We start from the raw sequence: 22,052 nt of genomic DNA, 5'->3' as shown, positions 1-22,052 counted from the left end.
GAGCTAGTCTCTTCCACTGTACCGCGCTACTCAGAGGATGCTCCGAAGGGCTTTTCTGGGTCTTTTATTGCATGTGTGACACACACACCCCTTCAGCTCCCTAATACACAGCTTGTGAAGTCATTTAAATACAAAATCCTTTCATTTGTTTAGGAGACTTTTGTCTCATTTCCTGGTAATGCCAGAGCCCTGGGCTCAGCAGGTAGTCCCAAAATATTTCTTGTTGGAAAATGAATTGGGCAGCTGCAGGGTCCTATAACGGCCAGCAGAGGGAAGCACCGAGCACCCCTAGATTCCCCCTTCCAGTTGCCTATTACCCAAGCAGAGGGGAGTACTGTAGGCAAGCTTCTCAGCCTTAAACACCTCCAGGAGTGGTCTCCACCGGTGAGTGTGCTAAAAGTGGAAATGACACATAGTTATGATAGTAAACCCAATAACAACATTTACCAAGCACCCATCATGGACCAGTTACTAATGGCGTTAGAACGAGGCTACGTGGCAGACATTCCCGTCCACCTTTGTAAGTTACAATAATACCCGGCACACTTACAAAGCCCTTAGGAAGTACTGGCAGTAGCCCAAACATTTCAAGTGCCCACCATGCCTCTATGAGGCGGTACTAGTATCATCCCCATTTGACAGATGAGGACACTGAGTCACAGGGCAGTGAAATGACTCCCCCAGGGCCCTACGGCTTGTTAGGGCCCGAGCTGGGCTGCGAGCTGCAGTATGACAAACACAGTCGAGCCTGAGATGCAAAGCTGGGCCCTTCCCCCCAGGAGACAGATCCTTGTGCGGCTGCCGGTGACCCTGCCACCTGGGCTGCAGCTGTCCCTACCCCTCTGGGACTCCCCAGGCCATTAGACCTCCTGGAGGAATGTCCCCAGAGTGCATTATGATCACATTAGCAGCAAGCACATGCTTTCGTCATCCTTTCAGGTTGAAGAGAAGCTTCAGGAGGATTCCAGGAGGAAATTGCTTCAGCTACAAGAAATGGGGAACAGAGAGAACCTCATTAAAGGCAATTTGGAAAGGGCAGTAGGTCAGGTAGGAGTGCTTCGGAGCCCCCTTGGTGGGCCCACGCTCCCCATGGGTCTCCTGCACCCACTGGGCTGGCGGGGAGGAGCAAGGAGGGAGAACAGCGTGGCTTCATTCTCGCGGCTGTCTCATGGGAAGAAGCTTCGTGTGGCTTCCGCATCCCAAAGGAAGTCCCAGAAGAGGCTCTTCCCACTGCGAAGCTGCCCGCTCTGGTAGTTCGCCATGGCCGCCCGAGACCCCGGCTCAGCAGCCGCTCCTCGACGCCTGTCCCAGTTAATCGGCCCTGCGGTTCTCTCTGGGGGAGGGTTTGAGCCTCTTGACCCCAACAGCGTTTCTGGTACTTTCTCCCTAACCTTTTTTTTTATGAACAGTAAGGCATATATATATTTACACTGTGTGTTTCACCTCCCATAGATTAGATTTCTTTTCTGTCCCCGTTTTTGACCCCCTTGATCTCTGCACTCCCCCCTCCCTCTCCCCTCCCCCTCTGGTATCCACTAGTCTAAAGTCCATGTCCATGAGTCTCCGTTTGTTTGTCCTGTTCCTTTGTTGCTTTTAGGTTTATATCCCACATGTAAGTGATATCATGTGATCTTCAACTTTTTCTGTCCAGCTTATTCTGCTTAGCATGAGTAACACTTTTCATCCTAACATTTACATTTACGTTCTTCCTCTGGGCCCCCAGCAGATGTCACCATCAATATCCCTAAGGAAATGCCACTTTTTTATTCTTAAGGGAAATAAAACCCCGGAATGTGAAAGCTCATGCGAGAGGGAGGAGTCCTGGGCAGGGTGGTGAGCAGGCTCTGGTCGGGGTGCCATTTCTCTGATGCTCTGGTCCGAGGTGGCCCGGCGGTCCATCCTCATACATGTGGCACAGACATGAGGGCCAGAACATGCAGACGAGACTTCAGCAAGGGCTAAGGGAGACCAAGCAAGAAGCAGGATGGGGGTGCTGACGCTCTAGGATATGGCCCACCAAGACAGCCCACCTTGGACCCGTCAAGGAGCCCTTCCTGGCAACCATGGCTCCAGGCCATCTAAGAATGTTTAGCATGTACATGTGTTTGTGCTTTTTTTTTTTTCTGGGAGGGAAGGTCCAGCATGCTGCTCTGGCTTCTCAGAAGGGTCTTTGAACCACCCAAAAGATTAAGAACCTCAATTCTGAAGTATCCCTCCATCCTGTCTAGCCCAGCCCCCAAAGCTCAATGATCTGGTCGCGTCCAAGTTGAACCAGCAGTGTGACAGGTCTTCATTAGAGGTGCAGGCACATTAAAAAATGATGCTGACTGTTGGGCAGATTTTAAAGCATCTTCAACAAATGTCCACCAGCATCGCCTCAGTGTCATGTCCCCTTCAGAGTGTCAAGCCCTCAGCACGGGGCAGAGAGCAGGCCCATCTGGGCCTCCCTCTGTACCTGGGCTCCCCCCTCAGCGTTCCTGCACTCTGCACCCCCTCCCCGAGCACACACCTGAGTGATGGGCATGATCCGTGCCACTTGCCCAAGTGGTCCTGGTTGTGACACTGGGCAGAGGTCATCCAGGAGGACCCTCAGAGACACTGAGGTTCCTCCGGGTCTAGACTCGAGCGTGAGGACGAGCCCTCTCTGCCTCCCTCACCTTCCCACCCGCCCCCTTAGCCGGCTGCCGTGCTCCCTGTCTAAGACGCGTCCTCTCTCAGGCAAGTGACTCCAGGACTGAGCCCGTCATCTGGGAGAACCTGCCCCGCGGGGTGCCTCTGGTGGCAACGGGGACCTCACCACGGGGCCCCTTCTACATAACCTCTTCCCTCAGCGAGTTCGGACTCCCCCCTTGGCTGTGAAACCAGAGGACAGTGGCATGGAGGCACCCCATTTGGCTCCTGGCAGGCGGACCCCAGGGGTCTCCTTGAGAGATTCACCACCGCGATACTCAGTTTCCCAGGATTCCATGATGTACAGGGCTCTCCGGTGTCTTGGGACCCGTTGACTTTTAAGTTGATTCGGTGACCCTTCTGATCCCTCCACAACTCTGTTTTAGAGTCTTCAATGACCGCATTTTGCCAGTGAACCAAAAACCCAGGCCAAGGGCCGCCATGCTGGTATATTTCCAGAGAAAAATCGGCTTCTTTGCCTCTCGCTTCTCACGGAAGCTGAGCCACCTTGAATTTGTAATTCTATAAGCCCTAATTTAATTTAACTGTGCCGTTCCATCAACTGTAATCTGAAAACACCAGCACCAAGGAGGCATTCAACAGAAGCAGTTGAACTAAGTAGAGGACCCTGTCTTTGACAGATGTTTCATGTACATAGACATTCAATGCATATTTCTAGACTGTCTGCTCTGTGCCAGGCCCTGTAGCAATCCCTGGGGATACAGAGGTGAATACGATAGGGTCTTTGGGACACATGTGTCTAAGGCGCAAAATGGCAGAAAGCACATTCTTCTCTCCCCAGCCACCCTTGCTGATTATACAATTTACTTGGGCTGACAGCCTCAATATTTATGTCACAGTCTGGTGCCAGCTTAGCAATTATGGAAGAGAGCTCCCAGCCCCAGGCTCCTACTGGATAATTGGCAGCAAGTAGCTCCTCTGAGGGGTTGAGACGCATGTGCTGACCACACGCATCCGTTGGGTTAGGCAGGCAGGCCTAAGAAGTAATTAAAACCCGCCGTTCCCGTCTCTTCTGTGGGCACTGCCCCTTCCGGTGAGACGTAGAGATTCTAATAACCTGTAGTGGCCATCACAGGTGTGCAGGCCCTTGTCACTGATTTCTCCTGGACCCCGGTGATGGAAATGCCACCCCACGGCTTGCTGGCTCCAGCTGTCCCCGCTGACTTAGTTGCCTTCCCTTTGTGCTGCAGCTGGAGCATTTCAGAAGTCAAATCATCAAGGCCACCTACGGACGAGTGAAGCCGTTCCAGGACAAACCTGTCACCGATCAACAGGTTTGTCTGGATTTTGCACTTTCTTCTTCGGGGACCGGGGACTGCAGACGCAGGGAGCATATGTTCCTGCCTTTGGTTGGTGGCACATATTTTTCACACTGTTGCTACACCATAAAGATTTGTTTTGATTTTATGGGATTTCCTGGCTTTTAAAGTAAAAGCCAGCTAAACTCCCTTGAAGTGCTTCTGTGTAAATCAAATTAAACCACGCAGGCCTGTTTCCGGTCGCCAGACACACACGTCTGACCTCCGTTAGTACCGTGCGGAAAGGGCTGGCTCGCCACAGCCGAGGCATTCAGGCCTGTCCCTTCTGAAGGGGGAAGATGGCAGCGAGGGCGGACTCTGGCTGTGACGCCTGTCTTGTTATTCTTCCAAGTATTCTTTCCAACTCTCTGTGTCAATGCACGGGTGAAAACACATGCCTCCCGTCGGCTGCAGGAAACCTGACCCCTTTGCGAGCTCACAGCATCAGGCTGGGTTATGAATCGTTCCCAGAATGCAGAAAAGTCTAAGAACAAATACATGGCAACAATACAGGCCTCGAGCCCTTAAAAATCACCTCTGATCCCGGGTCACGTGTCCTGCTGGCAGAGCCAACGTCCTCCCCCAGAGCCATCCCTAAAACATGTCAGGACCCCCTTCCTTCCTCACCTGCTGAGACGGAAGCGTCAGTTGATGCTTTCCAGTTCCCTCCTCCCAGGGCCACTTGTATATCAAATGTTTATTTTCTTTTTCTCACCAGTTAATAGAGAAGATTACCCAGGTCACGGAGGACAACATCAGCTTCCAGCAGAAAAAATGGACCTTGCAGAAGGAGACTCAGCTCAGCAATTCCAAACACGAGGAAATCACGGAGAGCATCGAGAAGCTGACGATGTCTCTAGACAGCTGCCAGGTGGCCCCTTCTCTGCTTTTCACAAATGTTCCCTCTGTCAAATATTTGTGCTGCTTATTTGGGAAATTTATCTAGCCTTTGTGGAACAGGTTGGGCAGAAATGCTCTGCTTTTTTGTCCACCTTTTCTCTCATCGGAGAAACTTGTTTGAGAACAGAAAACAGAGGACCTTGAAAAATGCCTCCCAGGTGAACTTGGAGTGGCCAAGGAAAAGATGCCTGAGACGCTCCAAGTACTGACTTTGGGAGGTTCAGAGTCTCTGGCGAAAAATACGTATATATTTATCCAGATAGATAAATAGATGATAGATAGATAGATAGATAGATAGATAGATAGATAGATAGATAGATAGATAATTGATTAATGGATTGATAGATAGATATCCCCCCTTATTTCTAGAGAAACCAAAGGAACACTCTTGTTCTTTATTTTCATTTTCTTTTTGTCCCAGCCATGGAAAAGCTGTTCTTAACCCTGTTGCTTTTGACTGTAGAGGGAACAGGACCAGGGGGTCTGGCCGAACCCCCACGGCCCCCACACGGGGATACAGCTTATCAGAGCAGGCAGCCACTTCTGCTTTATCTGGAAATCAGAAGCTACTATTTGGGGAGTTCGTGCAAATGTGGGCTTCTCGGCGCTGTTTCAAATCAGGAAACTGCACTTTCTGACCAGCTTGTGTGTTGATCTCAGCAGGAATTTCAGTGACTAGAAATAGCCAAATTTGGTTCTCGTTTCAGCCGAATCGTCCTTGGCATTTTGGCTTTGAAATCTAATAGACCTAAGCGGGGTCTCTTTGACCACCAAAAGTCCAAAGTGAGAGCGCAAACAAAATAAAATCTGCCAAAAATAATAATAAGAAGTGAAAAATAAATAAAACCGAGCCATGCCTGTGCTGCCAGCACGAGGCACTGCCAGCTTCATGGCAAAGTCACGACCAGTGTTCTTCACAGGCCACGTCAGACGCTATTTTCGGTGACGGGCGTCTCTTGGTGATCTCACCTCTCTGCAGGACTGCATGAAAGCGTCTTGCTGCAGCAACGACCTGAAGAAGGAGATGGAGCTGCTCCGGCGCCTGCAGGTGGGCCCGCCGGTGTCGGGGCTCCAGAAGGTGGCGCTGGACATCCTGCGCCTGGCCCAGTCCTGGCTGGAGGCGACTGAGCGAGTCCTCCAGGAGGTCGGCATCCAGTTATCCAGCTCCGACAAAGGTTACCGGGATTTTTTTCTCGCATAGTTGCATGCCTCTAAAATGTCGCGTTGAATCTTATCACGATGGGACATCTGTTGAGGGAGGCTTCTTAGGTATGTGGCCAAGTACCCTCTTCTCCAGGCTCTGCTTCTCCACTCAAGATGTGGTTTTTCCTTTGGGGTAGGGGAGGGGAATGCACAAGTGAGACACGATTGCTGAAGAAAACTGAGACGTGACAGAGGCAAATGAAAAATTAAGTCAAAGTTATACTAAATCCTATCTCTCAGAAGCAACTACCATTATATATATATATATTTTTTTTTAATAGATGTTTTTTAGAGGAGTTTGATTCACAGCAAAAGTGAGAGGAAAATACAGGGATTATGAACCACATGCCCTCTGCCCCCACTCACGCACAGCCTCCCGCATTATCAGCATCCCCCACCAGAGGGTATATTCCTTATGACTGAGGAACCTACACTGACACCTCGTGATCATCCGGAGTCCATGGTTCACATTAGGGTTCACTCTTGGTGTCGTATACGTGCTATGGGTTTGGATAAATGCGTAAGGACCTGTATCCACCATTATAATATCATACTGAGTATCGTCGTTGCCCTAAAAATCCTCTGTGCTCTGCCTCTTCCTCCTTCCCCTCCCCCACCCCCAGCCCTGGCAACCACAGATCTTTTTACTGTCTCCAGAGTTTGGGGAGGGAAGTGGCAGAGAGAAAGGGGTCTCCAGACCTCCAGGTTTCTGGCTAGTGTGAAAGGACAGATGTGATTCCTCCACTGAGACCCAGGGTGAGGAACGCTGCGTGAGGACCAGGTTCGAGGGGGACGGGAAGTATGAGGTGTCTGCGAGACATCCAAGAGGAGGTGCCGAGGATGCAGCTGTCACCCTGGGTGTCTAGTCTAGAAATAGGTGTTAGCGGTGTATCTCCAGAACCCAGAAGAACATGTGCCTCATAGTGGGTGCTTAATGAATATCTGTGGGATGATGGGTGGGTAGGTGGATGGGTGGGTGGGTGAGGGGTGGATGGATGGATGGATGGATGGATGGATGGATGGATGGATGGTTGGATGGATGGATGGTTCAAGCTGTAGTTGTGAATGATATCACTTAGGAAGAAAATATTGAGTGAGAAGAGAGAGGGCTCGGGTTCGCACCTTGAGGAACTCCAACATTTCGAAGCGTGTTGATTCTCCTTGCCAAATCGCCCTTCAGGGAGGCTGCATGAATTTGACATTTTTACAGCAATGAATGAGAATAGCATTTTTCAACTCTGGTGATTCAACATCCCCAGCCAAGATGTCTCCAAAGTAATCTAGAGGGTGGTAGAAAGTTCTTTAAAAAAAAAAAAAAAGCGAAAACAAGATTAACTTTTATAAAACTGCCTGCCCTTCACATGCAGCACAGAGAGGAGGGAGGCTGGTTTTCTTTCAACAACCAGTGGCACGCCAATCCCAGTTATTTTTAACATTTTATTTATTTTTCCCCCTCCCCTCTGGTAACCACTAGTCCATTGTCCACGTCCATGAGTCTCTGTTTGTTTGCCCTGCTCATTTGTTGCTTTTACGTTTATATCCCACATATAAGTTCTGCCATGTGATTTTCAACCTTTTCTGTCTGGCTTATTTCGCTTGGCATGATTATTTCAAGGTCCATCCATGTTGTTGCAAATGGCAGTATTTCATCTCTTCTTATGGCTGAGTGATATTCCATTGTACATATGCACCACAGCTTCTTTAGCCAATCATCCAGCGTGGGACACTTCGGTTGCTTCCATGTCCTGGCCATTGTGAATAATGCCGCTGCGAACATCGGAGGCGCCAATCCCAGTTTTACCGATCATGGCACAGTCTCGGGGGTACCTGAAAGCAGGTGAAACATACGCACACCTCTAGTTGTTTCTCAGAATTGGGACTCAAACAAACAGAGACCATGATCTCTGTCCTCGTAATAGTGGGGCCAAGCTCTGCGAGCATGGTCCCTTCCTCACTCCCAACACATTTTGTTTATTGCTAAGTGAAGCTGTCAGGCCAGCAATTCCAGAAAGGCTGAGAAAGACTCACATCGGGTGGCATTTCTCAGACCCACCACCTTTCCCCCTGACTTCCTGGAGTCGGGAGACTGGAGCGACATTAGACAAGTCTCTGTAGGTCCCTCCTAGACCAATGTGCACTGTGGATCTATAAGGATAGAATGAAGATGGCAGCGTTCCCAAAAGAAATTTCTCCTTTCTCGATGCCCTTTCATCTCTTGGAACAATGCTCTGGGAAGCACCTGTTGGGGAAACACAGGCTGTATTCTGTGATTACGGCTGTGTGGGTCTAAGAAGGCAATGAAGGAGCATGGAAAGTGATAACTGAAAGGCCAGCGATAGGACCCCTTCCTCATCCATTCAGCAGGAGAGGAAGTTGATGGTAAAAGGCATTTATCGTCCAATGCAAGTAACATTATGGCAAAGTCCCAAAAGACTAAAAAAAAAGAGAGAGAGAGACGAGCTTGAGTATTGCGTATAGTCTCTATATTAGGTGCTACTGTACCGAATTCCCAGCACAGAGCCATCTACACCAGGAGAAGGATGATAGCGATGGTGGTGACCGTTCTGCTTATGGTGGTGTGGGTGGCGGTGGTGGTGGTGGTGATGATGATCACGGCGGCGGTGATAATGATTAGATGGTGACGAGGACGAGGTTGGTGACGATGGAGACGATGGCGGTCGTCGTTCACTACTGAGCACTTACATCCTAGACGCTGTCCTAAGTATTTTCCACCCATTACCCGCCGTTCATCTTCGCAAGGACTCTATGAGGCAGGTCCACGATCCTCGATTTAGAGATGGAGAAACTGGCTCGCAAACTGTTCTTATGAGCATTCCATCACGATGAGGTGACTCAAGGTACTTTCCATTGCCGGGGCCAGCGGGGGGTTCCCAGTCGTTCATCACCATCCACAAACACTCCTACAGCCTCCTGTGTTCGCAGTTCCTGACAGACAGACAGGAACCATGCTTGCTTAACCCCTCCCGGGCAGCTACCGCTGTGGTAGGTGTATTATACGCACTGTGTACACTTATCCCCCCATGACGCAATGAGCTAGGGACCGTTACTGTCTTTAATTTTTTCAGGTAAGGAAACTGCATCTCAGTGACATTAAGAAACTTGCCCAAGGCCCCACAGCCGGTAGGCGGTGTGGCCAGGATTCAAACTGAGGTCGTCATGACCCTAACGTCTGCAGTTTTTTTTCTGTGACCCAAAAAAAAAAAAGCCAGAGGGTGCCTGGTGCATGCCCAGTTCCTAGAGGGCCAGTTCTGTCGTTAACTTGGGCGGAGATAGAGCCAAGCGAGCCCTTTCGCTCCTGAGGGAGGTGTACCTGTCGTACTTCACGGCAGAACGGTTCCGAGCCCGGACTCGGAGACCAGCTGCCACGCCTTGAATCTCCACTGTGCACTTACTGGCCTTACTAGTGGTGTGAGCAAGTTGCTTGACTTCCCTGTGCCTCTGTTTGCCTGTTTATGAAATGGGGATAAAGTCTCGTCAGTTGTCGTGAGGACTGAACGATGAGATGCACACACATCACAGAGCCTGGGTCACAGTAGCCTTATAAACGGGGGCGGCCATCATCATCAGCCTCAAATACTTGGTTTAATGGGACCCGAATGCAGGTGGCAACCTGACGGATTGTACGCAAAGGCGGTAGGGCTTGATTTATTCACATCGAGGTGACTTTACCTGCAACCCCACCCCATCTTCATTTGGCAGCAAATGGAATGTTCAGAGCCTTGAACACTCAGTTGGGTTGAGCCCAAAATAGCCTTTCCCAGATGCCTCTCCTAGAGTCACAACAATGAGCCTCATGTCCCAGCTGCCGACAGGTCAAGCTGGGACTCAGGCCAGGTCCCTCTGACCTCAAAGCCCCTGCTCTTAACCACCATACTATCTGCCTTTTCGAATGTGGTCCTAAGAGATAAAACACACCTAAAGAGCTAGGTGTGTGAATCCTGAAACAAACCCCCCAGGGGAATCTGGGTCTGGTAAATGGGGAGGGGAGCCGCTCGTGTTGTTGGGGACCCGGCGGGTTGGGGTTGCTCTTAAAGACCCGACTGGAAGATAAGAAACGTCTGAGGAGGAACCTTGAGAGTGAGTTCCCAGCTCCGCCCTCCTGGTTTCTCAGCTCCTTGTGATAAGGGGAAGAACAGACTCCACATTGTCCTTCGCCAGCTCAGTCGTTGGTGTCTACTTCTGCAAGACTCCGTGAGGAGTAAAAGCCTTCCCTGCATACTTAGAATCACTCTTTCCCAGGTGTCCATATTTCTAAGTGGAAAAGAAGCAAGTTGTGATACAATATGCATAGTGTACTCCCATTTTTTTAAAAAAAGGTCAGCATTTGATCAAAAGAAAAATCTGGAGTAAAAGACATAAAACTTTCGAGAGTATTATTTCGGCATGGTGGGTTGTCCAGGACCTTTCCTCTGACTCGGTCATTCAACAACTATTTATTGTGAGCCTACTGTGTGCCGGCCGCCGAAGCTACAGCAGTGAACACTTCCCGCATTGGATTTCTGTAATGTTTGGACTTTTGTTATAGGCACATATAACTTTTGTAACCAGAAATGTAAGAAGGAAATGTTCCTTCTCCCAGGCGGAGAAATCCCATTATGATTACAGTTCATCATCAAATCTAAAACCGGAATAGCACGCTCCCTCTTCCGCTTCAAAATCCTTGACTCCCTCTTCTCCCTGGTCCTCTCTGGATCCCACCCATGATTTGATCCTTCCCCCTTGGGTTTCTGGGTCACAGGTTGCAGCAGAGCACAATCCCAGACCCAACCCAGTTTAGCCTCTCTCTCTATATATGTATATGCAAATCCATGTACTCACCTGGTTCTTATAGCCCAAGCCAATGTCACTGAGGCCATCTCGCCGCCCCTGCCATCTTGGTACCCTCCCGACGCACCTCTCCCCTCGCACACCTCACATCGGCCTGCCCAGCGCTTCGCTCCCCAGCCTTCAGTCTCCCTTAAAAGAGAATGACAGGCCCAGATCTGAATTCGGGTCCTACCACCTACCAGACCTGGAGCCTAACCTTGCAGAGCTGCTGTTACCTCAGCTATCAAAGCAAACACATTTCTCTGCTGGGCTGTTTATAAGGTTTAGAAAATGTCATGTGTGTAAACTCCTGGCTTGGTGCCTGGCACACACCAGGTGCTCAATACTTGACAGTTATGATTACGATATTATTCTCACTCTTCCATGCTGGAAGTTCTCAGAAGGCTGCACTGTCAGAGATCGAGGCCCGGGCACGAGCATGTCCATCTCCCTTCCTTTCTCCCTGTGTATCCATCTTTTCGCGCTGCCGTCCGCCGTCCCCACCTGGTTCTCCTTCCAGATGCAGCTCTTCCTGCCCTGTATCTGCTTGTCATTCATTCATTTCATTTCCTTCTTCATTTCCTTCCTTCATCTCTCTCTCCCTCTCCCTCTCCCTCTCCCTCTCCTCTCCTCTCCTCTTTCCTCTCCTCTCCTCTCCTCTCCTCTCTCCTCTCCTCCCTCTCTCCCCTCCCTCCCAGAAAAATTGTGCACAAGGTCCTGAATCGCAACCTCCTCTTGGGCACCTTCGGCCTTTCTCTGACTGCTTCCCTTGCCATCAAACATGAACTGCAGCTTGTACTTACTCACCGGAACCCACTGCCTCTTTAGCTCCTTCTCTGCTACGCACACTCCTGTCTCACCGACGACCTTAAAGAAGTGCATCATACCCTCTGTCTTCGCTGCCAGCTTGCCATTGTGTGTTTGCTTCTTTGCTGTGCTTCTGCCAAGGAACCGACGTGGAGCCTTCCTGCACCGGCCGGCCTGCCGGCCGCTGACTTTTCCCAGCCTGTGTTGTCTCTGGCCTACCCAACACGCTTGATCTTGATCTTCTCTGTTCTCTGCAGCCCCTTCCACCAATTCCTAACCCCTAGTGTTCCCTCCAATGCGGCCCTTGGTCCTCCTCTCTCGTCTCCTTTCTCACAAAGAAACCCCCCACTCCAGGTGCTGCAACAGCCACTCTCATGTAGTGATGGCCAAACAGACATCACATCACGTGCTGGGCTGCCAGGAACAGGAGTGCGGGTTGGGTGCCACGTCAGGGAGCCCAGCCAAGGCGGCGGGGGGGGCCCTGCCTGGGGCCATGTCCTCCAGGAGGAAAGGTGCTCTTTCCTAACCTGCACGAAGACCCTGGATGAGCCAGGCTGGTCTTGCCAACCAGGCATGCCCAGCTCTCTGCTGACCATCTCTCCCTAGAGTCCTCCTTCTCGTACCTCAAACTCAACACGTCTGACCCTGAGCTCGGTGGCTCCTCCCCTCTCCCCAACCCCCCCACCACCCCAAACTGTCTCCTCCTCTGTCTGATGTTGGGGGCCACCATTCTACCCTAAAAAAAAGGCTTCCTCTCTCTCAATCTTTTTTCTTATTCCTATTTCTCCCACCCTAGTTTAGGACATCAGCACTGAGGACCCGGAGGTCCCTGGGGCCCTGAGCCAAGTTCCCTGCTTCAAACTCACAGGAGGGAATTTTACCATCAGGAGATGCCTGGCAATGTCTGGGGACATTTTTTATTATCAAATCTGGGGCGGGGGGGAGTGCCCTGGCACCCAGAAGCCAGGGCTGCTGCCAACTGCCCTACAGTGCCCAGGACAGCCCCATATCAGCCGTCTAGCCCAACATGCAATGGTGCCGCAGTTAAGAAACCTCGTTAGCCCCTCCCTCTCTAATGCATCCTCGGTCTTTTTCTGACCAAAGAAAACATCATTCATTATATCAATTCACCGCTTCAGGCCCTAGAGTCACACCGACTTGAGCCCAAGTCCAGGTTCAGCCATTCGCCAGTTGCGTGGCGTTCAGTAGCCACAGGTCTCAGAGACCAACTGCTCCATCTGTAAAACGGGGTGATGATCAGACAGTGCAGTGGGGTGATGCGTGATTGCTTAGCGGAGGGCCGGGGACGTAGGGCACACTCAGTACATTTCAGTGATGTCTAAATCAAGTTCACATGTTTCAGGCTAGTGTTCTGGGCCTGCCACAAATTGACCTCAGCCTTCCAGTCCACTCCACCTTCTACTCCCCCTTTTCCCATCATTTGCTCCAGCCCAGTTCAGCTCAGCACTTTCCCGAGGCCCGCACTGCATCCCCCACCTCCCCACCTGCCTTCGACCCCACATGAGTTTCCCATGGCGACTTAACAAATTCCCACAAACTCAGTGGCTTCGCATGACACATTTATTCTCTTCAGTCTCGGAGGCCAGAGTCCAACCTCAGTTTCACTGGGCTAAAGTCAAGGCGTTGGCAAGACTGGTGCCTTCTGGAGGCTCCAGGAGAAAAGCCATTTCCTTGCATTTTTCAATCTCTAGAGCTTTATTCCTTCATTCCTTGACTCGTCGTCCGCCGTCTTCACAGCTAGGAGTGCCACATCTTCAAGTCTCTCACCGCTTCTGTCACCTCACCTTCTCCTCTGTCTGTGGTCAGATCCCACTTTGTCTCCTTATAAGAACCCATGTGATTATATTAGGTCCACCCAGATAATCCAGGGTAATCCCCTCATCTCAAGATCCTTAACTTCCTCACATCTGCAAAGTTCCTTCTGCCCAATGATTAGGCTCCATTCACAGGCTCCAATGATTTCGACCTGGATATCTTTGAGGGGCATCGCTCAGCCCACCACATCCTCCAGTCTGAAATGCTCTCCCCTCCTACTCTGAATTCCTCCCACATCCAGTGGCTTCTTGGCCACCCCAAGCTTCGTGTCATCCCCCCACACTCAGCTCGTGGCTTTGCGTACGGTGTGCGCTTAGTCAATAGGAGTTCTATTGGTGGCGTTTTATTCTCCACCTCCGAAAAGAAACTTGGCTTTGAACCCAGGCAAGCTGGTCAGTCATGTCAAAACCACAAGTTGGATGCCAGTTCACGTTTTCCCGATGGGAGGGCGGTGGTGCCCTCAGCCACCCGTCGGCAAGCTCTGTTAAGACGTTATTCAGAAAGCAAAGGAGGTGAATTGAATAGACACTTACCTTCTTCTTGCTTCTCTTTTAAAGGGTTGACTCTGTATCTGAAATATCTTCTGGAACATTATAAAAAAATTATGAGCCGGACCCAGGAACTTCAGGTAATCTTTTGGAAAGCTCGCTTCAGCTCCTCCTCGGCGTTAACATAACACTTGCATTTTTAACCCTGTTTTATCTGTTAAGTAGTCAGTCCACAGCCTCCAAAAAATGAAACGATGTCTCCGTTTGCACATGAAGAGTCAGACGGGGTGGCTGAGATCTCCCAGGAGGGCGGGGGCACAGACAGGCTTGTTTTCCTCTGTCGAAACCAAAATGGCTTAAATGGCATCGGATCTTGAAAACTGTGTTTCTTAAATGCAGTGGAAGAAGTATAGCTGGCCATAATACAGGAAGCAGAATTACTAAAAGTTACATAATGTCAATATTTAAGAGGCAAAACGATCCTCAGGGATCGTATGACCCTGGTAGTTATTGACATAATAATGCCGTCTAGCAAACACCCACAATACCTATGTGGCATTCCACAATTACTACTGTTCACTGCTCACGTGCTTGGAGGCAGCCGCTAGGTGGGCCTGCTAATCTCAGATGGGCTCGCTCATGTGTCTGTGTGCTGGCCTGCCCTCGGCTGATCTAGGCTGGCCTCAGCTGGAGCGGCTCTACTCTGCAGGCCGGCGTGGGCACGTTTTACAGTTAGCAGAGATGCAAGAGAAAGCAGGCCCAGTCCTGGAGTGTGTTCCAAACCTCCTCCGTTTGTGGTATGTCTAACATCCCATTGGCCAAAGCAAGTCACATGGCTGAGTTCAGTGTCAGGGGGCAAGATATGGGGGGGGGCGGGGCACTGCAACGTACATAGTCAAAGACCCAAACAGTGGGGTACAGAGATCATCTAGTTCAAGGGTCAGCGAACTTGTTCTGTAAAGAACCAGACATTACATACTTTAGGCTTTGCAGGTCATACAAATTCTGTCCCACCTATTCGACTCTGCTGCTGCAGAGCAAGAGAAGCCATAGGAAACACGAAAATGAATGAGCATGATGGGCATGCCCCTGTTCCAATAAAACTTTATTTATAAAAACAAGCAGTGGACCAGATTTGGTCTGCAGACAGTAGTTTACCAACCTCTGATCTAGTCCATTCTTCTTATTTATAGATCTAGACATCAAAGTTCAACGTCCCACAGCTGGTGGAGGAATCGAGACGAAAGCGCCAGCCTCCTGGCCCTAGCCCACTGCTTTTGCGCTTACACTCAGCAAATAATAACTAATCATTCTAGCTGCCATTTACTGTGCACCTACTATGTGCTTAAAGCTTCCTATCATTATCTCGTTTAATCCTTAAAATTCTAAGGGGTGGATACTATTATTAACCTCATCTCCTAAATGAAGAAGCATATAGAAAGAACCAGAGCTGAGATGCTCTCTAGATCCGGCCTCCGAGCTCTTATACCCGCTCTACACTACTACTGCTTTCCTGCCAGTCACTAGGTCAAGCATCATTTCTCTTTGTTTTTAAGGAAGTTTTGTGTAAACTTTGGTCCCTCCCCACGACGATGAACAACTTGTAAAAAATAATGTGGAAATGACTCCTTAGTCCTGTCGCCCACCAGCCACGGTGTCCTTTCCTCTCCCTTCAGATCAAGATCAACAGTTCTCAGGAAGCTCAGAAGTCTTTGCTGCAAGAAAAGATGCGGGAGCACCTGGCGGAGAAGGAGAAGCTGAACCAGGAAAGGCTTCAGCAAGAAGAGAAGCTGAAAGCCAGAGTCAAGCGGTTGTTGGAGGAGAAGGCGGTGAGGTCCCTTTTCGTTTCCCTAACTACTGGAAATTGAGAAATTAAGAGCATGTGCTTAGCTGGGGAAATCTGAGCAACTCCTTGTTTGGCGTAGGGAACTAAATTATTTAAACGGGGTGAACGATGGAAGAATGAACGTGGAACTTGAATTCTAGAACTCAGAGCAAAATCCACTTGAAAAGGCAAGGTTATTGAAATGTCTAGGAATGGTAACTCATTTGTTTATATATCGCAGTTGATTTTACAAATCTGAGTCATCACTGCAGGCCCCGGTTTGTCACTGACAGACTGTTTCTGAGAGTGTGCAAGGCCGACTTCGTATTATTTTAGCCTTTTGCTTTCTGTTCATACATATTAATTTCCGTCTTTTGCTTTCTCTTTATGCACGTTTATCTGTCTTTTGCTTTCTGTTTATATGTATTTATTTCAGCCTTTTGCTTTTCCTTTATACCTATCAGGGAAAACAAAGGGCCAAAATTGCTACTCACTTTTCTAGAAACCGAACCAAAGAGAGGACACTTTACATCAGAGCCTCTTAAGCTTAAAGATGCCTAGATTCACCTGGGGATCTTGTTGATATGCAGATTCTGACTCAGCAGGTCTCGGTGGGGCCTGGGATTCTGCATTTCTAACAGACTCCTGGCTGGTTCAGACAGCACAGGTCTGCAGACCACATTTTCATTTAAAACGTACAGATTCTTGGACCCTACCCCAGACCCACTGAATCAGAATCTCTGGAGAAGGCCAGGAAACAGCATTTAAGGAGCCAGTTGTCATCACTGTCCTCGAGTTGGCCCTTTTCGATGTTCAGGGACCACCATGAATTTAACCAGCTCGTTGCCATCATCCTGCATCAGTGACTCATGACTTCGGCTGCTCTCTACCTCTCCCCTGATCTTCAGGTTCTGATCTAACCGGGATGAGGATGTGGCTGGTGCACTGGGTTCCAAGGTGCAGCCACGGCTGAGAGCCACTGCGTGCCGCCCCTACCCCCACCCACCTCAAGGCAGCGGCACCAGATCCGCTGGACCCCAACTCTTCACCAGCACCCCTTTCCTTCCCCCAGGGAGGACTGGACCTGTCACTTCCTCCATCTTTAACCCGTCGAAGCTCGGTGCCTTCCGGCTCAGCCCATCCTTCTCTGTCACACACACACATTTTCCAGACCCTTCCAAGAGGCAGACACCTCTGCCTGTTTCAACTCAGCCTCTATTTTCGTGCCCAGTTACCTCAAGAAATCTCTCTCCTCCTTCCGTCTCTTCTTCTCTTTGCCTCTTTCTCTGCCTTTCTACCTTTTATGGAATAAAAAAAAAATTGAAAAGGAAAAACCGTATGACCAAAATCACATCTGATCCACACAGAGGTAGTATTAACAGTAGACTCAAATCAAGGTGGGTCCACTTCGAAGGACAATTAAATATAGAGATGGCCAGTGTCATTCAATAGAGAGGAAAATAAAACCAGGAAAAAAAAACAAACAAACAAGAAATCTTCAAAATCTTCACAGACTCTCCGCCTGCTCTGAGTAAAGCGTGCAGAGTCCACGTTCTCAGCTCCAGGCCATGCCTCCCCGTCTCCGGGGATGGGGGGGGGATGGCTGTGACTGTGGGGAGTGAAGCACTCACCCAGGCGGTGCCTGGCACAGAATCCACATTCCTGCCATGGTAACTACGTCCACTAAACAGTACCCACTGGCTTTCAGGCTTTGGAGGAAAGCATTACCCAAGAGAAAAACCGACTAAAGGAAGCATTGGAGGAAGAACAGAAGAGAGTCCAAGAGCTGGAGAATCGCTTTACCCACCAGAAGGAGGTAGGCAGCTCGGGGAGACAGAGTCATCGGGAGCCCAGATCAAGACCGTGCCGCTGGGGCTCTGGTCCAGGCCAGCCGACTCCAGATCCCAGGCCGTTAGCTGCCCACAGTCTCCTGGGGGGTTGCTGTGGGTTATGAAGCGAATGTCCACACAGCGCCTGCCGTGATGACTATGTCTTTGAAAGAACGGTCATTGGCTTTCAGGCTTTGGAGGAAAGCTTTACTCAAGAGAAGAACCGAGTGAAGGAAGCATTAGAGGAAGAACAGAAGAGAGTCCAAGAGCTGGAGAATCGCTTAACCCGCCAGAAGGAGGTAGGCAGCTCGGGGAGACAGAGTCACCTCGAGCCCACATCTGGCTCGAGGGCCACGGAGGTAAGATCAGAACCACAGACGATGGGGGGCAGAGTGTGCTGGAGCCTTCCTGGAGTAATTTGTCCTCGAGAGGGCTCAGCTCCATGGGGGACTCTAGGAGAGAACCCCAGAGTTGTAGCTTTGACAACCAACTGGAAAAAATTGTAGGCAGCATAAAATACAGTCATAGATAAGGCTTGGGAGACAAGTTCTGACATGAGCATCTTCTGCATGGAGATTATATCCCGAAGCATAAAGATGGAGGAATTACAGAGTACAGGGACTTCGGGGCTACGCGAATCCTCCAGCAACACCCTAAAAGCATTCATCCTTTGATTCTACCACCAAGGAATCTTCTGCAGCCCAGGGCAGACCATCCCAGGGTTGATGCCTTGGGCTGACAGAAAATTCTTCCTTTAGGTTGACTTAAAAATCACTCTTCTTCCCAGAAGGATATCCCACCCCTTCTGCCTCCTACAAGACCTATTTCCTCGACCACATAATGATCTTTTAGATGCTTGAAAAGAAAGGCAGCTGCTCCTCTCCAGACCCAAATGGCCTTGTTTCTCCTACGTGCCTCACAGGACTGGAGCCTGGCCTTGGTCCCCTCCTCTGACCTGCTCTGCCCTCCTGAAGTCACGGATTGGCAGCTCACTGGCTAAAAGGGCCTGTGGACATGTTATTTTGGGCCCTAGAGTGTTTTATTTTGAATTCAAAAAAATTTACTGAAAATTCCAGATTTCCATCCTCTCTCAAAATGTCAGAAAATCTGGCTTTTGTTTCCACTTGGCAAAAATGGACTGGAGCTGAATCCAGTAGCGGCATTCTGCCACAGTCTTCACCGTTCCCTGACGCATGAACACAGCCCACTTCGTTTTGGTATCTGGCTGGCCTCTGTAAGCATCTGAGTTGGGAACCCATCATCTATTTCTTTCCTAAAGTATAGAAGCCAGGACTGGATACCATTCCCCAGCCTAGGGCAAGACTCTCCCCTCCCTTGTCGAAGATGTTATACCTCTATTGATGTGCCCAAACTAGCTTTGGGGAAAGTTCTATTACATCATCGACTCACATTTTCCTGTGGTCACCCCCACATCCCCGAGTTTATTCCACATAGTGCTTTCATTAGCTCCTCGATCCTGGGGCAGCACAGGAGCGAAGAGGGCAGGCATGCACCCGGATGAGACACGGTTCGCATCCTCCCTGGGCTACTTCCTGGCTCCTTCCTAGCAGGTCTTGCAACACCTACCTTCGTGAAAGAGCGGCTAGGAGGATTAGAGAGAACGTACCATGAAGCGTTGACCCCAAGTTATCTCTCAGTGAATGGTAGCTTTTATCATTATCATTACTTCTACTTAGACACTTGTTTGCTTCAACCCCCAGCCACCCTCACTCCTCAGAGTGACACCCTTGCCCACCCACCGCGGGGGGAGAAAGAAGACAGCTGGGCAGATGCCCTGCAACTCGGTCTGCTCCAGATCGGGAGGCGGGATGTTTACGCGTCGGGGTCTCACTTGGGGTCTCTGCGCAGCTGTGCTCTGCAGTCAGTCCTCTATAAACAGTGTCGCTGAGGCCTAACCCTGAGTTATTTCTCCAAGGGTGGTGACAAGGAGCAGGGTCTCCTTTGGGCTCCCTGGAGCCAAACACCACCCAGAGGTCAAAAGCTCAGGGCTGGGGAAGGCCCTTGAATTTAGAGATTGCGGAGTCATAGGGGACTTCAGGAGAGAGATTTAAGGGAAAGCGTGGTGGGGGATACCCTGCTGGGTCACCCCGAGGCCTCGGAAATATCAGCCCACCTCTCCCAGTGGAGCCTCTTGTGGTATCTTGACAGGGCGATCTGAGAGGAAAAGCCAGACACGGATGTCCGTCACCCTCAAACAGTGATCTGCTTTTTCCTTTTATTAGACCTTCTGCCTCATTATCAAACGAATCTTTAAAGACAAGAGAATCCCCGGATCACAAGGCGGGTTTTGAGATAACGTTAAAGGTTAACTCCCATTACCTGCCTTGGGACTTGGGAACACAGAGGCCGAGGTGACAGGACATGTGTGTGAGGCGTGCAGGGGGCCACTAAGAGGAAAGTTCCAGGTGTAGATATGAGGTCAGATGCGGTGAAGCCAACTCTGTCACTGGAAAGGGCCTGGAAGTGTCTTTCACAAATGACAGGAAAATGTCTAACCCCGAAACCCCCCTCAAACGGTTCACCATACATGATGAAACTCCCACAATGCCCTTCTGCTTTGTTGAGGGCTGGCATTGGGACAGCTGAGTGTTGGGGCTTTTTATACGACTTTTCACCGTAAAATAGATAGTATTTCAGCCCTTTTATGGATTCGATGCTTTAGGCAGGCTAACCTGGGACTGGTGCTTAGTTCCAAGTTCCAGACATCTGACGGTCAAGCCGGTGTTTAAAACACAGTTCATTTGAAAGTCAAGGTGTCCTTTCTCACAGTGACTAGAAACAGGGTGCTTGCCAGGAATTTGTATCCCTCGGTGATTCTGTTAAGCCATTTAACTGAATAGTTTATCGGCAAAATTTCGTGATGACGAGCACCTAACCACGCTTTCTTCCCTACATCCTATCAGAGCCTGGGACGTTCACCCCTGGCCCCTTCTAGAAACTGGAATGCTGTGGCTCATTAATTCACTACACAGCCCTCCACTTGAGACCTGATTCTCTTTGAGATTTATTTCAATAATGGGAAATTCCATTATTAATGAGACCCTTCTTATCGGGAAGGCCGCCTAGCACAGTGATCAGAGCTCAGGCGCCGAAGTAAGACAGGTCTGCTCACCTGCTGCCTGCCGAGGGCCTCTGCATGCGGGCGGTGTGCTGCCCTCTGCGCAGGGTTCGAATCCTGGCCTCAGCGCCAGCGCACTGCGTGACCTGGGGCTCTCGCCGACTTCGTGTCCCTCCGTTTCCTCAGCTATAAAATGGGGCCACCGACTTCTCCGATGGGGTAACTGTGTGTGAGGTGCTGGCCAGGGGCACGTGAGACCAACCCCCAACATGTTAGCTCTTCCCATCGTTAGTGGTGTCATCACAATGAGCACTTTTCGCCCTAAGTGTGCAGGCCACGTGCAGGCCACCAAAAAGACCGGTCGTTGACTTTCAGATTTTGGAAGACAGCATGGCCTATGAGAAAAGGAAAGCAAAGGAAGCCCTAGAGGCAGAAAAGAGGAAAGTTCAAGATCTGGAGAACCACCTAACCCAACAGAAGGAGGTACGAGGAGCGGAGAGATATGGTAGGCTGTGACGGCCACAGCCCCCGTGGGACGCCGTGTTTCTGTGCCCCGAGAGAGTGGTGGGCAGGGGGGCAGCCACGGGCGGTGCCTCCATTCCGAGTGGCCAGCATCCCCTCGTGCAGCGTGCCAGCTGTGTGACCGAGGGCAGATCCCTTAGCCTCCCGTGCCTCGGTCTCCGTCTCTGTAAAACAGGAGTGGTTAACAGACCCTGCCTCCTAGGAGTCAATGAGTTAATACAAACGAGGTACTTAGAACCGCGCCTCACACACAGAGAGCCTCTACGGAAGCACTCCAGGCTCAGCTACCTGGGGCTGAGAGATGCACCCCAAGAGGGAAGCCCTGGGGTGGAGTCCGGGTCGCTCTCTCAGCCAGCATCCTCCTCCTCCTCCTCATCGAAAGATACTTATGGTGCAGTCCAGCACAGGCCCCATAGAAAAACACACCCTCCTGGCTCCCGCCTCCTGGTCTCATACGCTCGCAAGCAGACCTGCCCTGGCCTGCCGGGTGAGGAGTGACGCAGACACGCAGTAAGGTGGAGTGGACAGGACCGTGACAAGCCCACATGGTGGTCACAGCAAAAGGGTGCCAGGGGTCAGTGCCTTCCGGAGTGGGTGAAAGGAGCACACCCTCAAGGAGAGGGGGACCTGGGCGGAGGGGTGGGTCTGAGCTCCAGGCCCAGAGAGCTAGAGATATCCACATCCAGCTTCCCCCATCGGCCTAGGGACTGGGCCCAGAGCTGGCATGAAAGGCAGGCCCAAGACACA

The 22,052-nt window shown here is 50.5% G+C and overlaps 1 protein-coding gene and 1 long non-coding RNA gene across 5 annotated transcripts in view; one reads left to right on the top strand and one right to left on the bottom strand.

The window, feature by feature from the left end:
• The window catches only part of FHAD1 (forkhead associated phosphopeptide binding domain 1), a 109,072-nt gene that overhangs the window by 51,715 nt on the left and 35,305 nt on the right, over positions 1-22,052 (top strand). For 3 of the 4 annotated variants that reach the window (XM_039842150.1, XM_039842153.1, XM_039842151.1), the window contains exons 11-19: positions 940-1,047; positions 3,882-3,965; positions 4,708-4,860; positions 5,869-6,064; positions 14,120-14,190; positions 15,727-15,879; positions 17,584-17,691; positions 17,896-18,003; positions 21,159-21,266. In XM_039842150.1, the coding sequence (XP_039698084.1) occupies positions 940-1,047; positions 3,882-3,965; positions 4,708-4,860; positions 5,869-6,064; positions 14,120-14,190; positions 15,727-15,879; positions 17,584-17,691; positions 17,896-18,003; positions 21,159-21,266 (1,089 nt within the window). The remainder of the gene's footprint in view (positions 1-939; positions 1,048-3,881; positions 3,966-4,707; positions 4,861-5,868; positions 6,065-14,119; positions 14,191-15,726; positions 15,880-17,583; positions 17,692-17,895; positions 18,004-21,158; positions 21,267-22,052) is intronic. The other variant, XM_039842154.1, reaches the window with a different exon arrangement.
• LOC120585787 (uncharacterized) lies at positions 6,058-12,069 on the bottom strand. Its single transcript, XR_005648511.1, has 3 exons — positions 11,727-12,069; positions 7,215-7,392; positions 6,058-6,218 (listed from the first exon to the last, which is right to left on the bottom strand). It is a non-coding gene; the product is annotated as an uncharacterized LOC120585787 (long non-coding RNA).

Source organism: Pteropus medius, unplaced genomic scaffold (genome assembly GCF_902729225.1).
Source record: "Pteropus medius unplaced genomic scaffold, Ma_sr-lr_union100, whole genome shotgun sequence".
Lineage (NCBI taxonomy): Eukaryota > Metazoa > Chordata > Mammalia > Chiroptera > Pteropodidae > Pteropus > Pteropus medius.
The sequence above is the reverse complement of the archived record's forward strand: the minus strand, read 5'-3'. Positions and strand labels throughout refer to the sequence as shown.